Genomic DNA, 15,405 nt, shown 5'->3' with positions numbered 1-15,405 from the left:
AGTCTTCATTGGGCAGTTTTTGGGTACCCCCCCTTCCACTGAAGTGTTCCCCACACCCATCAAAGATTCTTTGAACGTCTGCAAATCTTGAGCTTTTCCCTGAGCCTGCTGGTCCATAAGGAGTCACAGCCAGTTTGCTTAATATGCCCAGTTTTGCTGATATGCCCAGTTATTATGTGGAACATTTTGTAGAAACTTCATCAATTCATTTAGCTGTTAATTCGTTTAGTGAAACAGATACAGAAGATGTGACTGTTCTGTTGGCTACAAGTACTCTACAATCTTTCTAGCACCAGGTTATGATTTGTTATTTGCTCAGGGATTGTCTCTCTTCTCCTCCAACTGTTGCACCTCAAACTTTTTTAGATTTCAAGGATAAAACATTGTTTTCCTATATTGTATTTTTCAATGCCTGGACATTTCACTGGAATCCTTTGACTGAAGGGTGTTGAAAGCTTTTTAATAAATAAAAATAAAAGGCTTAGTCTGCTGAATATTTCAAAAAATCTGTATTAAGCGGAATAATGACCATTTTTGAGCGGGGTTGCTTAAATGTTGATGACACATTCTCCATATGACTTTGAATGACTCCCTACATGGAACTCTGGCTGGCGCAAGTCTTTGTGGGGAATAAGACGGATGAGATAGGAAAATGGAGGGAGAGGTGGAGAGATATTTTAAAATGTAAGTAGGGTTTCTTAGTGGTTTCTCTATTCTGGTTCTATTACTATCAATCAAGAGTTAGAACTCTAAAGGACCATTCCTTCTCAGTCATGGCTGGGTTATGCTGAAAAGGCTATGCTGAGAGCATTCATTGTTCCTTTTCCTTTCTGGGAATAATTACAAGGCCCTCTCCAAGTTTTGGAGGGTGTTTTGACTAGATGGTGTTGCTGAGTCCTACTCCTTGCTGCTCCTGACAACAAAATAAAGTTAGATCTGGACGTGTGGGCTGCCCCAAGCTTACTGCAGTAATAGAACATGAAGACACAAGAGCCCAGATTTTCAACTTTCCCCTATTCTGTCCTAGGCTGAAAATGCTGTGCAGCCTTGTTGCAAGGTGCTGTAGCAACTGCAAAATCCATCCCCTGGTCTCCAAAAAGAAAGCCAAAATCAGCATCTCTCAGAGGCCAGATGATGAGGGAATTAATAATACTACACCTGAAAGTTCAGGTGAGGAAATATCCTTAGCTGAGGTGTTTGTTTGTTTGTTTGCAAGGCCAGTAAGAATCTCACAAATTCAGTTAGGCTGGCTTCTGATTCAAGAATACTTTAGAGGCATACTTTTCATGGAAGGAGATAAATATCTTGCTTTCCTCCTGACCTTTCCCAATGTTTAATCAAAAGAGTTCATCCCATGTTTGCTCTGCACTACGGCAAAAACATCAAGGAAGGCCACCATACTGTATTGCCAGGCATTTCTGGGTCATTTATTGCTAAATTATATTACTTAAAATGTGTATGATAATTATGATTAGCAGTGGTTGCATCAAATGTGGAATTTGTATCTTTGCATCAATCTATATTGATTTTTGTTGAAATGTAAACAACTTAGATTTTTTTTAATACTGTTTTTATTTATTCTCATGGTACAGCAGATAAATTTTGAGAAAACAATTCTTGCAACAATAAACAAGAAGTAACATGTCCTGATAAAATTATAGGTGTCTTATGAACATCTCCAAATGATGTTCTAAGTTGAGATCAGCAGCTATCTCGATTAGTCTTGTGCAAATATACAGCAGATATACAAAGTTCATATTGGCAATTAGCTTGCAACATGGAAAAGAGTCCACGAGCCAACCAAACATTATTTATTCAGCTCTCTGTTACCTAAAAAAAACGAAACCAAAATACCCTGAAGTCACTTTAAATAGAGAAATGGTAAACAACAACAGCTATTACCAACAAAACTTGATTTGAGGCATAAAGATGCAACAGGGAGAGCCATTTTGCTCCACTAACCCTTAAGAAAAAAAGGCTAGGGAAAATCTATAAGCAGCAATTCCATCCTCACAGAGAGTACTCAAGTTAGGCGCTTGAAAGATTGTATGACTTGAATGAACCCCCAAGTTGAATCCTTTCTACAAATGAAGATCTAGCACTTCAAGTACAATATTTCTAAGCTAACATACACTTTCCAAATATACTTTTCCAAATATACTTCCTGGTATAATGAGTTTGAAATATGCATGAATGAATTTCTTCCATGGTTCACAGGTAGTTTATCATACAATCCTAAGTAGGTGTACTCAAAAGTAAGTTTCACAGAGTTCAGTGGGGGCTTACTCAAAAGGTAGCGTTACACAATTGCGGCATCAATTGCTTACCCCCTAATCCGTACACATTGTGGATACAACAGTTGTCCATTCTGACACTGTGCTCTAAAATCAGATGCTGAACTTGAAGGTGAGCTGAAGTAGTATGCTTTGCACACAAACTCAACAAATTCTCCATGTAGGAAATACGGTCGATTGTCAAAACTCCATCTTAGATCCAAGTGATTCTTTGCCATCTCTTCTGCTGATAAGGTGCACGGCTCTTGGAAAATGAATGCAGTGTTAATATTCTCATGGCACGACTTTAATTAGAAATGTTTGCTTTTTTCTGATCTGTGTACTACAACATTCATTAAAGTGGTCAGTTGTAGTTTTAGTCAACAAGAGGGATGTGGGTGGTGCTGTGGTCTAAACCACTGAGCCTCTTGGGCTTGCCGGTCAGAAGGTCGGCGGTTCGAATCCCCACAACGGAGTGAGCTCCCTTTGCTCTGTCCCAGCTCCTGCCAACCTAGCAGTTCGAAATCATGCCAGTGCAAGCAGATAAATAGGTACTGCTGTGGCAGGAAGGTAAATGGTGCCAGAAGTGGTTTAGTCCTGCTGGTCACATGACCCAGAAAGCTGTCTGTGGACAAACGCCAGCTCTCTCAGCCTGAAAAAGAGATGAGCACCACAATCCCATAGTCACCTTTGACTGGACTTAACCGCCCAGGCATCCTTTACCTTTTACCTTTTTAGTCAACGGCAATCAATAAGTTACTTTCTGCATGCTCTCCTCCCTGAGCTATGAGCCGTCCCCTTCTATAAAGCCTTACACCAAGTAATGCTGGCTTTTCCCAGCCTTTATTAGTTGAGCAACACCAGACAGAAGCAGCAGGCAATGAATCAAGTTAATAAGGCATTTTCCAAGTTGTCACTATGCTGGGGGGGGAAATAGCAACATTGTACAGTACCTATGCAAATTGGTGGGGTAGTCCAATGACCCATGGAACAGGACACTTTCCTCGAACCTTGCAAAAAATGGTATTCATGGCAACTATACTCTACTGATGAACCATGAGCATAGTCCGCTGTCAACAAGCCCATAACGACTCCATTTTTTATGGAAGGTGGAGAGCCACAGCTTTCATCTGGGTCTGCAAAATGAGAGCAATGTGTTTAAACAGAAGAAAGTGACCCTAAGAAAATAGTTTGCAGGACCAATTTGTGGCACCAGCCTTCTCCTCACAAGCCAGTTCTGAAGGAATACTCTTGGAGACATCTTGGAGTGTGTGTGTCCAATTGCTGTTTGTTCCGATTCAGTGCCAAACAGCAGATTTTCCTGGGCAAAGCAGCAAAGAAAATTCCTCTCTTGGTCAGGTTTAATGAGAAACGAGGAAGAATCATATCATAAATTGTTGCTAAACGTTTGTAGTCAAGGGCTGCACTGACCGATTGTCTCCCATCCAAGTACTAACCAGGCCTGACCCTGCTTAGCTTCTGAGATCAGACAAGATTGGGCGTGTTCAGGGTAGTATGGCCGTAGACTCACTGACCAATTGTCAACCCTCTGGGCTCTGCAGGACAAAGTTACAGTGGCCAATTTTTCTTTTTTTAAAAAAACATTTTTAGGGGCTGGGGAGGCACAAAAGCATATTGGCATCTCAGAGGAGAGGTCAGTAAAATAAATAAATACATTTTTAATTTAAAAAATAATCGATATTTTTAAAGAAAATAAAAAATGGGAAGTGGTGTGTGGTGTGTATGAGAGCAATCCGTATCTCCTTTTTTAAAAATAATAATTTTAGTTTCATTAAAAAAAACACCTTTAGGACAAATTTGGAGTAGCTTAAAGGGTATGAAAATGTTTTGGCATCAGAATATTACAGTAGAGAACAGATAGGAACAGTCATATAGATAAATAAAGACAGATACTTTGCGGGAGATTTGAGGGAGCCACAAAAAAATGTATTGTGGAGCAGACTGAGTGCTGTAGATTAGCCATCCCTGGTATAGTGGGAAATGCACTGAGACTTGGAGTAGTGAAATCTGGATTGAAATGCCTTTTTCAGGGAAGTTTACAGGTGCACCTTATAGAAATCTTTATGTATCATACTGATTTACCACACAGGGGTTTGTTAGGAAAGTAAAACCCAGTTGTGCCATTCTGAGCTTCTCTGAGGAAGAGTGTTGTGCAAATAGGAATCAAATTGATAGAGCACAAAACTGCAGATCAAACATAATGGGTGGAATTCAATGTAGTGTTACCTTTTGAAACACATTTGGGATATTTTAACTCTCCCCGATTGCACTGTGCCAGCAACTGAGCATCGCCAGTCAATGGTGGCAAAACGTATCCTGGCTTGCACACCAATTCAATAATGTCTCCGTGTAGGAAATATAATTCTTCTTCCAGGTTCCATTTCATTTCTACGTTATGATTTCTGATGTTTTCTTCATTGACCAAACATGGTTCTGCAGGGCAAAGGTCAATAATCAAATGGCTTATACAGTACCAGGAACAAAGAACACAATAACTGGCATCCAATTATTCCCTCACATAAAAGCCTATCTGACCCAGAATGTTGATACTGGGGGGGGGGGGGGATCCTAAGCTGCTAGTCAATATGATCTGCTTTTCTCATACTATTCCACCCTAGAGACACTGACACAATCATGCCTGATGGTCAGCACTCTGCACGGCTTACAATAAATAAAAGCACAGTAAGACATCAAACGTTAAAAACTTCCCTATATCGCCTTGCCTTCAGATGTCTTCTAAAAGTCATATACCGTATTTTTTGCTCCATAAGGTGCATCTGACCATAAGGCGCACCTACTTTTTTTTGGGGGGGGGGGTATTCAAGAAAAAAGATATGCGGCTCTTGGGGGCTTTTGCGGGAGGTGGGGGAAGTGAGAGAGCCTCGCTCTGTCCCTTCCCCCACCTCCCGCAAAAGCCAGGGATAGCCGCGCAAAGCCTCCCCAGGACAGCGGGATGAAGGCTCCCCGCTCCCCTGCGGTGGCTTCGCGGGCTACCCCAGAGCCGCTCAGGAGCTTGTCAGGCTGGCGGGGGAAGCCCGGGTCCCCCTCCCTCCAGGCCCAGGGAGCACACATTCGCTCCATAAGAAGCACAGACATTTTCCCTTAGATTTTAAGAGGGGGAAAGTGCATCTTATGGAGCAAAAAATACGGTAGTTTTTATTTCCTTGACATCTGAAGGGAGGGGATTCCACAAGGTGGGCGCCACTACCGAAAAGACCTTCTGCTGGGATCCCTGTAACCTCACTTTTCACAGTGAGGGAATCGCTGGAATCTCAGTATCTGGGCTGAATGATGCTCCTTCAGGTATACAAGGCCAAAGCTGCTTAGGACTTTAAAAGGTCAGCACCAATGCTTTGGATTCTGCTTGGAAATGTACTAGGAGCTAATTTAGATTCTTTACGACTAGTGTTTTATGCAGTGCTTTTTTCTGGGGGGGACATAGGGGTACGCATACCCCTAAACATTTTGTGAATCTTTGTATGTTTGTCCATATACTGTATACCGAATTGAACTATAAAATGGTGATTTTCTTGTGTCAAAATGAGAGTACCTCTACTGTAAACATTTTTTTTAAAGAAAAAAAGCACTGATTATATAGTCCCAGCAGCCTCTCCCAGTCAACGGTCTGGCAGCCGCTTTCGGGATTAGTTGTAGTTTCTGAGTCACCTTCAAAGGTAGCCCCACAGAGAGCACCTTGTAGTAATTCCTACATTCTCCTCCAGTACTTACCTAAACAAACTGGGGGGGTTGTCCAGTTTCCTTGGACACAGCGAATTGTGTTAGGTCCTTCTATCAGATGGAAGGGTTTACATCTGTATTCCACTACAGAACCAGTTTTGTAGCTTGCCAGTGAAGGATTGATGTTATTAAAAATAAAACTGTTTTCAACGATGGGTAGGGAACTGCAGCTCCCTTCAGTTTGTAAGCCGTGACGACCTTCTGTGCTTCCTGCCCTGCCAACATCTGAAAAATAAAAAAGGAATGGAAACAGAAGTCTCTTCATTGGCATCCATGCATTTTATCAAATAATCATACAAATGACACTCTCAATTTCAATTTCCTTCTGCATCTTTGCAGTTTCCACTTTGTCATGTTGAATGAGCATTAAGATTAAGTTGTGTGAGGTTCTGAGAGACAGTGGAGAATTTCAGAATTCACCCACAAGGAACTTCCTGGGTGCTGGTGCTACAAGCCAAACTCCTTGTCACCGAAAAGGGCAATTCTGATATTTATGATATTTGTGAATTCCTACATGGCACTGTTTCATCTGCACCTATTGGCCTAACGTGCTGATTGGCATTTAGCTATCCACCAGATTTTGTACTTTTTTGAATGTTAGAATGTAGCTCCTTTAGTTTTGTTGTTGTTAATATATTTTTTTATGTATATATAGTTTAAATTCTATCAATGTTTAATTGTTTTTCCCTATGTTTTTAGCTGTTCTTATTTTTATCTGTAAGCTTCCTTGACTCCCTGTTAGGAAAAAAGGCAGGGCATAAATAAATACATAATAACAACAATAGTAATAAATTCTGGTTTATCCATAGTTCCGTAGTTCACACAGAAAGACCCTTAGCATTTGATATTCATGAATTAATTTAGCCTTTTGATAAAAATAGGCATTCTCTCAGCTGTTGATGAATGTGAAGGGTATCCAAGATATGCTTATTTAACTTACTTGAGGGGGTTTTTTGTGCCATCTGAAAACAAAACAAAACACTTTCTTATCCACAAATTGGACCTTAGACTGGTTTGAAAAGAGAGGTGATACTGGTGGTTATTAGCTCCTTTAGTTAAGAATGCATCAAACTTGTATTTTGAAAATGCACGTTTAAATATGCATTAAAATGTTGGGAAGATTACAGCACAAATGGAACAGAGTTACAGGTAAAAACTTGTGAGAGTGATAGGGACCCAAGCAGGCATGTTTGCCAATCCCTAATAGGACTGTAAAGGCTGCTCCTTCAAGACAAATGAGGCACAGCTGAATTATCCTGTTTGCCCTCATCCTGCCCCCATCTGCCCGCCTTCTTCCTCACAACCCATCATTGGGTGGGTTCCGCTTATCATTGGCTCTAGATTCACCTGTTGGTCCACTGCATAATTTAGGGCAAAGAGGAGGAGGAGGAGTTTGGATTTGATATCCCGTCTTTCACTCCCCTGAAGGAGTCTCAAAGCTGCTAACATTCTCCTTTTCCTTCCTCTCCCACAACAAACACTCTGTGAGGTGAGTGAGGCTGAGAGACTTCAGAGAAGTGTGACTAGCCCAAGGTCACCCAGCAGCTGCATGTGGAGGAGCGGGGAAGTGAACCCGGTTCACCAGATTACGAGTCCACAACTCTTAACCACTACACCACACTGGCTCTCCAGAGTGTGTGCTAAGAGAGAAGCTCCAATTCTAGGTCCGTACTCAAAAGCTCTAAATTGACAACCTTCCAAAATGTAAAGATCTTTTAAATCCCCAGTGTCCAGTTTCGCAAGACAACTGACCGATGCATTTGGGAGGCGAAGTCCACCTGCCATTCTCACATCGGATTTCTTCGTCTCCTGCAATCTGAAAGGGATGCTCACACTCCAAACGCAATGTGTCTCCGTGGCGGAAGGTTCTTAAACTGGTTAGCACATTGGCATGAGGGGGCTGAGGCGGAGGAGGACACTTGTTTCTTCTTTCTGGTAAAAAATGGGAGGAGGGGAAAGAATCAGGTTAGGTTCTATAACATCATAAAATCCTTTAGAAATCCCAGAATTGTATGTTTGGAAGAGTAACTCTCCTCCCCAGTAAGAATAGCTACTTATGATTAGCCGGACAAAGGATTCCTCATGTCTCTAAACCACAGCTATCAATGTTTCCCTTTTTTAAGGGAAATTCCCTTATTCCAAATAGGATTCCTCGCAAGAAAAGGGAAAAGTTGACAGCTATGCTCTAAACATAGATCAGGGTAAAACAGCTTACAAAATCAGGGTTTATTTGTACACATTCCTCTTCCGTTAAATTCAGCAAATCAATAAAAGGCAGCTCTCACTCCTTCTCCTCGAACAGCAAAAATCGAGAAAGGATGCCAAACTGGCTTTCAAATAACAGAAAATTAAATTCATCAGTTTTCAGAAGAACAAGCAGTTCAAAAACCAAACAACTCTGCTACATAAAGACATGTAAACATTCAAAGTCTTTTCATCAGTAACGCTTATTCTTTCCATTTTTCAACATATATAAAAGAAAATCATTGGCTGTGGTACTGATATTATGGAGGGACAGAGATTAAAAGAGGTGGGGGATGCCTGCTTTGCAGAATACAGAAAATCCCTAGCTCCAATGTCATGACGAATTACCTTCACAAACTGGAGGTTCTGGGTACCAGCCAAAGTAATAGCACTGAATTAATTCTGACCCCTTTAATGAATAACCTTCCAAGCAGAAGAACTGAACCACATTTCCTTCTTCGTAGCTTCCCTTGCTGGGACTGACGCCTCCGTGTTCGACAGGACTCAGTGCCGAACATCCCAATTCTAAGAAATGCAAGAATGAAAAAGAGCAAGGCTTCCATTTTCCATTTTTGAAAATGCCAGATCCTTTGCCTGAACTTTTGCTTTAGCCCAAGCAAATGTTGTACAAGGCAAAGCCAAGGCAGTCGCAGAAGAAGCATTGGAAATTCAACATACTGGTGCATTTGGGAGTCAGGGACCAGCCTTGAGGTTCACAATGTGCTTCTTCCATTGTGTGGCCTCCCACCGTACGATATCCGTCATCACATTCATATTTGAGCTTTTCCTTCCGGCTGAACGTTCTCTGGGCTGTGTGGTAGCGGCCATGCACCAGGTCTGGTGCTGAGCACGTCTCTTAAAAACAAGAAGTGGATTGATGTCTTCAGCATGAAATGGCAGAGCTACCAAATGGACGTTGGGAATAAGAAAGGAAGCAGGGGCGGGGTGGAGTATATATTCACTATTCCAGGCATATTGTATTGCAGGCATACAAAACCAAAACATTTCGTGGGTTTATCTTGGATTCTTTTTTTCAGGCCCTGAATGATCTGGGAGCAAAGTATAACTGGCAGGTGAGTGTGCAGACAAACAAAACAGGTGCAACACAATAGGATCAGCTTGGTCTCAGCTGATCTCAGATTGATTCTCAAGGCTTCCATTTGTGGCTGTAGAAAGCAAAGTGCAATCCTACTTGTGTTAGTTGATACTGGTGAACAACATAAATTTAACATCAGCTCAAAGTAAGTGACTCCCAACTGGGTGGAAATGCAGTATAAAAACACATTCCCATTAGCTCCCCAAAACTGTGCGGCTAAATCAAGTAAATTTATTCGTAATTGTCAGATTGCATCATTTAAACCAACCACTCATATGCATTACGTTCCCATTCCCTCCTTGGCTCCTTTGGGAGGACCAGAGAGATATAAATCTAAACTTCCTCCTATGCATGTTTAGCCAAAAGTAAGTCCTATTGAGTTCAATGGGACTTACTGTCAAGTAAGAAAGGACTCAGCTAGACTGGTAAAGAAAAAGCAATTTATATGTGCGATATAACATTGTACCACTAGACAGTGATGTGGAGTACGTTTTTCTGTACCTGTTTTCCTTTATTTAAGTTTACAACGTTTTAAAATGAAACGCTTCTTTGATGTGACTAGATCCAGCCAAAGTGTACATCGAACTACAGTCTTAAATTGTGACATTTCTGTCAATTTGTGGTATCTTGTGTCCCCTAACCCTTGCTGCAATCACCATATGAAACAAAACAAAAAAAGATCCCTTGCTTTTTCGGGACAGCCCCTTTTGCAAAGCGAATTCATTTAAAAAGGACTTTTGCTTTTATTACCTTACCAATCATATACAGCAGTGAACATGCCCCTGTTTTCTCTGCCATATTTCTAGTGGAGATTGCTAGAGACAGTCGCTTGGTTTTGCTGACAATGGAGGGAAAAGAGCAGGCTGGCAGCTCCCTCTACTGGCAAGCTAGCCCAGTGATGGAAAAAAATAATAATACTGGACGCAATAATGCTGGAAAACATCCTGGTTGCCGTAAATACCCAGTTTGAGGCCCCAGCCCCCTACAAACACCACCAATTTAAGAAGCACATTTTACAAAGTGTTAATTTTAAATGTCTTTCCAGTTTAGTTGTATTGCACAGGTGCAACAAGGGGAAGCAAACCCTTTCAGATTCCTCCTTCCAGCAATTGTCATCTAGAAAATGCCAAGCAGCAGGTTGCAGTTACTTAGCTCGGATGTGCAAACAGCAGCTATTTTCCCTTCTCTCCTTGAATGGTACTAATTCCAGCTAGTCATTTATAAGAACTCTGTAACTGAGAATTAGTGTCTGGGTTTACTTTTTCTTCCCTCCTCCCTTCCAATCTCTTTTCCTTTTGCGCAATGTATTTTTTTATTGCAAGCCTGGGCTATCAAATGACACATCTTTGTAAGCTGTTCTGCTCCCCTCCAAGAAAATTCAAGAGCTAAAAGGCTTTTCTTGAGAATTCTGCTTCCAAAGTGTTTTGTTCTAGACTAGTTTTGTGCCCATCCACAAATTCACTTGAAATAGCCATACAAAAACAAGATTCCTTATCCAAGGTAAAAAAAAAAAAATTCCCATGAAATTATCTCTGCTGGATGATCACCAAATACATCAGGTGAGAACATAGCTTTCAACCTTAGGAACAACTCTTCAGGTGGGGTGGGAGGGGAAATATTATCTAAAGCCATACCTGTTGTTTCTGTACACTGTGGCTGAGCTGACCATCCACCTTCAAGACACTGTATAGTTTTATCCCTGAGACCTCCAGGAATCTGATAACCTGAATTACAACTGTATTGCAGTCTCTCCCAGATTTTGTAGGACATTTTCGTATCCGAGAAAACACCATTCTCCAAGGTGGGTTTGGTACATTTCTCTAAACAATCAGGTGTGTTGAATGAAAACATGGAGAAAGCATTAGGCGATCCCTTCATTAACACATCTAGGTGGCATAGAATTTGTACTGATGGAAATGACCAGGAGGCACTCATCTTAACATGCCTATAGCTCCATAAGCTACAGTACCCAGCAGAACTGGCCCAATATATTTGGGCACCCAAGGTGGACCGCCAAACGGCATCATTCAGAGAAGGGGTGAGGGAAGATCTACATCAGGGACAAGGGAGGGAGAACGATTGACATTGGGATTTGCTTCCTTAGTGAACCCTGCCATCTGAGGCAGTTCCCCCCTTCCCTTGACCTCATGGGTAGGCCGCCCCTAGTATCCAGGATGATTGGGTGCCACAAGCAGGGCATCATATAGTATAGGAAACAAGAAGATGAAGGGTACTGTAAAGGTAAAGGGACCCCTGACCATTAGGTCCAGTCGTGACAGACTCTGGGGTTGTGCCGCTCATCTCGCTTTATTGGCCAAGGGAGCCGGCGTACAGCTTCCGGGTCATGTGGCCAGCATGACTAAGCCGCTTCTGGCAAACCAGAGCAGCGCACGGAAACGCCGTTTACCTTCCTGCCGGAGCGGTACCTATTTATCTACTTGCACTTTGACGTGCTTTCGAACTGCTAGGTTGGCAGGAGCAGGGACCGAGCAATGGGAGCTCACCCCGTCGCGGGGATTCAAACCGCCGACCTTCTGATCGGCAAGCCCTAGGCTCAGTGGTTTAACCCACAGCGCCACCCGTGTCTCTCTGAAGTGTACAGTAACTCTACTTAAAAATGTAACTTTTTTTCACTTTTGAGCACCTCTCTTCTTAGCCTTCATTTCTTCCTCCCCCCCTTTGGCAGTACAGTGGTGCCACACAAGACGAACGCCTCGCAAGACGGAAAACCCGCTAGACGAAAGGGTTTTCCGTTTTGGAGGCGCTTCGCAAAACGAATTTCCCTATGGGCTTGCTTTGCAAGACGAAAATGTCTTGCGAGTTCCTGCGGGTTTCCCCCCCTTTTTCCCCCCTTTTCCTAAGCCCTAAGCCGCTTATCAGCTGATCCGCTGATAAGCCGCTTATCAGCTGATCCGCTAAAAGCCGCTAAACCGCTAATAGCGCTAATCCGCTAAGCTGTCAATGGGCTTGCTTCGCAAGACGAAAAAACCGCTATACAAAGAGCCTCACGGAACGGATTAATTTCATCTTGCGAGGCACCACTGTAGCGAAGCAGAACAAAGCAAAAGGAGTCTCTTACCAGTTAGAAATGTTAATGATCACACTGAGACAACAAAGAATCCATTTCTAGGAATGAAGGTGCTCCCAAGTTCTTCTCCTAGCTGTTCACCACCCAGTTCTTCCCAACGCCGGTCTTCTGAACTATGTCCCTCTGCAAACCACTGTTCCAAATCTATACTGTCCTCCTGCTCCTGGGAAGATTCAGGATCCTGAGCAGCAGGGGGAGGGGAAGGCTCTCACCATTCCTCCTCAGTGCAGCCCTTCTCAGCACGGTCCTGACACTATATTCAGAAATCCTTTGCAGATGTGGAGCTGAGGATTTGCACACTGCACTTTTCCATAAGGGGATTTCCACAGAAGCTGCTACTTTGCATGCACGAAATGGTGTGTGTGCATGGAGCAACCTCCCCAAGAACGTAATGGTGAAGCAGCACCCAGCAGGAGTGAACTCCCTTCTCACCAGCTGGTGAGCGGAGGGTTCAATCCTGCTCTCTGCAGGGATCTTTGTTGGAACATTCCCCACAGGGAACACACAGGTGTGTGCATATCATCAAGTGACATTGAGCAGATTAACAGGTGGGAGTGGCTAGGGTAATACAGCCTTATGGATCAAAATTGGTCCAAGGGGCATCGGTTCCCCACCTCTGCTACATGCAAAGAAATCTGTTATATTTGGAAAGGCAAATCACATTGACTTACGGTAGCATTTAGGGACTGGGGCCCAGCCTCTCATCGTGCAGTTGATCTTTCCATTTTGACTTCCACTTTCTGTGGTATAGCCAGGCAAACAGAAATAGGAAAGCTTCTCATCTTGCTTCATTGGAAAGTAATAGTTTTTAAAACTATAGTAATATGGGGCAATATTTCCATTTTTTATGCTTGGTAAGTCACAAAGCCTGCCTAGAAAAAATGTTCAGTGGGAGGTGTTAATTATTCAGTATACAAACACACTTTAAGAAACAACGTGGAGTTCAAATTCAATTCAGGTACCCCTAACTGCAGAGCGGAGCGATCTGAAATTCAGCAGGCAGCCACTGAGAAAAGAGCCCTTTTTCGGAAGGCACTCTCCAAGGAAGCCCGCTTTATCCAATTGTTTGGTTGAAATGTGCCTATTTCAGTAGTAGAGTGGCTGATGCATTTTATTTGGATTACGCGTCCTGCACAGATGTGAGCTTTTTTTAATTACAGTGGTACCTCGGATTACATACGCTTCAGGTTACATGCACTTCAGGTTATAGACTCTGCTAACCCAGAAATATTACCTCAGGTTAAGAACTTTGCTTCAGGATAAGAACAGAAATCGCGCGGCGGCGCGGTAGCAGTGGGAGGCCCCATTAGCTAAAGTGGTGCTTCAGGTTAAGAACGGACCTCCGGAACAAATTAAGTATGTAACCAGAGGTACCACTGTATAATAAAATGTTTCTGGTGTTAAAAGTATCAACACATTCCAGTCACGCAGAACGAGGGCTTTTTTTCAGTCAGAACTCACCAGAACTCAATCCCAGCACCTCTCAGATGGGCACCACTGCCATTCTGAGATGGTGGTTGGATTTTTTAAAAATCCAAGCACATACTCTCAACTGGATCACCCTTCAGCTGCATGCTTATTGACACTATCATCACAAAAAGGTTTGACTCAGAACTTTGTGTGAAGGGAACGGGGTGTTTCTTTTTATTTGGAGTTTGCATTTATTTATTTTTTTAAAAAATTATTTTGACAAAGTAATAACCATAAATAAATAAGAATAAAAGTGTGCACCCCACCACCGAGACCACTCCATTGTAACTATCCAACCTCCCAAACTCTTGCGAGTTTGACCCCTTTCCGCTTTAATAGTACAAATTCTACAAAAACCCTCCATATCTCCTCAAAATCACTTCTGCATATTCCGTCTTACCTTAATGGCACATGTTAATGTATCGTTAATAACTATATCCCACACCTCTTTATACCATTCTTCCATTTAATATTCTGCTTGCCCCTTCTACTTCCTAGCTATAATAATTTGTGTAGCTGTCAATAAATTTATGAGCAAGTCCTTCATAGCCTGTGAACCTTCCACCCCATCGTAAATTGATAATAATTCTACCTCTGGACTTTCAGTCAGCAGGGTTTGTATTTTTGCACTTGGTGTCTGCCTCTTCAACATTACCTTCTGTAAAACTAAATTATTTTTTTTTAAAAAAAAAAAACACCTTACCTTTGCAGAAGCCATGCAAAACATCTCCAGCAAGCCATCTATATGCTTGGTAATTTTCATTCAATCATGCTCTCCACCATTTCCTCCAGAACATACATTTCAAGGTCTGGTGCTTTTGACTTCTATAGCAACAGCTAGGCTACTTGGAAGCGAGTTGTAGCATAAAGCATTTGGAAGGCACCAACTTGGGGAAGACTGGTATACTGGAATGGTGCATGCACATATACATTGGCCCACATTATTATACTGATAGATTTTTGTTATTTTAAATTACAAAATAGGGAAGAGAACATACAGATTTTATACTTTTTAAAATATACTGAATCAGTTCATTTTGATAATTTGTGGGCATTTATTGAAACATACTAATTGCAACCACCTCTACAAAGTGGAAAAGCACTTTTTAGATAACACAAGCCAGGTTTTTTTAGCATCCATAGCAACAAAGGATTCAGTGTTTTTACCTTCTGCAAGACAGTCTCCCAATATAGCCAATGTAAATGGGAAAATCCAGTTCTTATATCCCATCTCGAGTAGTTCCTGCAAGCTTGTATTATCCCAACTGCTTGTGATTTACTCAGGACATTTAGTTACTCATTTATCAGGAAAGCCCCCCTGGTTGTTTCCACAGTGTTAAAGTTTATTCTTTTAATAGAACTGTGTGTACCTATCTCTTCCCTTGGCATCTCAACAATATTCCTGCCTGATAGGCAGGTATGCATCTGGTAGAACTGGCTCTGAAGTTAAAACCTGAAACCATAGGTGGCCAATG

General features: G+C 42.1%; 1 protein-coding gene across 3 annotated transcripts; it reads right to left on the bottom strand.

Moving 5' to 3' along the window:
- Positions 1 to 1,553: 1,553 nt before the first annotated feature.
- Positions 1,554 to 15,223, bottom strand: F13B (coagulation factor XIII B chain). Of its 3 annotated transcripts, none has more exons than XM_083745350.1 (11): positions 15,098 to 15,223; positions 13,132 to 13,332; positions 11,007 to 11,192; positions 8,955 to 9,131; positions 8,625 to 8,801; positions 7,785 to 7,964; positions 6,024 to 6,257; positions 4,521 to 4,727; positions 3,227 to 3,409; positions 2,328 to 2,538; positions 1,554 to 1,830 (listed from the first exon to the last, which is right to left on the bottom strand). In XM_083745350.1, exons 1-11 carry the CDS (start codon positions 15,159 to 15,161, stop codon positions 1,827 to 1,829), a joined length of 1,824 nt encoding a protein of 607 aa, XP_083601476.1. In that variant the 5' UTR covers positions 15,162 to 15,223; the 3' UTR covers positions 1,554 to 1,826. The 3 variants fall into 3 exon arrangements, with proteins under 3 accessions (XP_083601476.1, XP_083601477.1, XP_083601478.1); XM_083745351.1 differs by having other exon boundaries at positions 13,132 to 13,328; positions 15,098 to 15,188; XM_083745352.1 differs by lacking the exon at positions 13,132 to 13,332 and having other exon boundaries at positions 15,098 to 15,197.
- Positions 15,224 to 15,405: the final 182 nt, after the last annotated feature.

The sequence above is a fragment of the Podarcis gaigeae genome, assembly GCF_964106915.1.
Source record: "Podarcis gaigeae genome assembly, chromosome: 6".
NCBI lineage: Eukaryota > Metazoa > Chordata > Lepidosauria > Squamata > Lacertidae > Podarcis > Podarcis gaigeae.
This window is presented reverse-complemented; position numbering and strand designations above follow the sequence as displayed.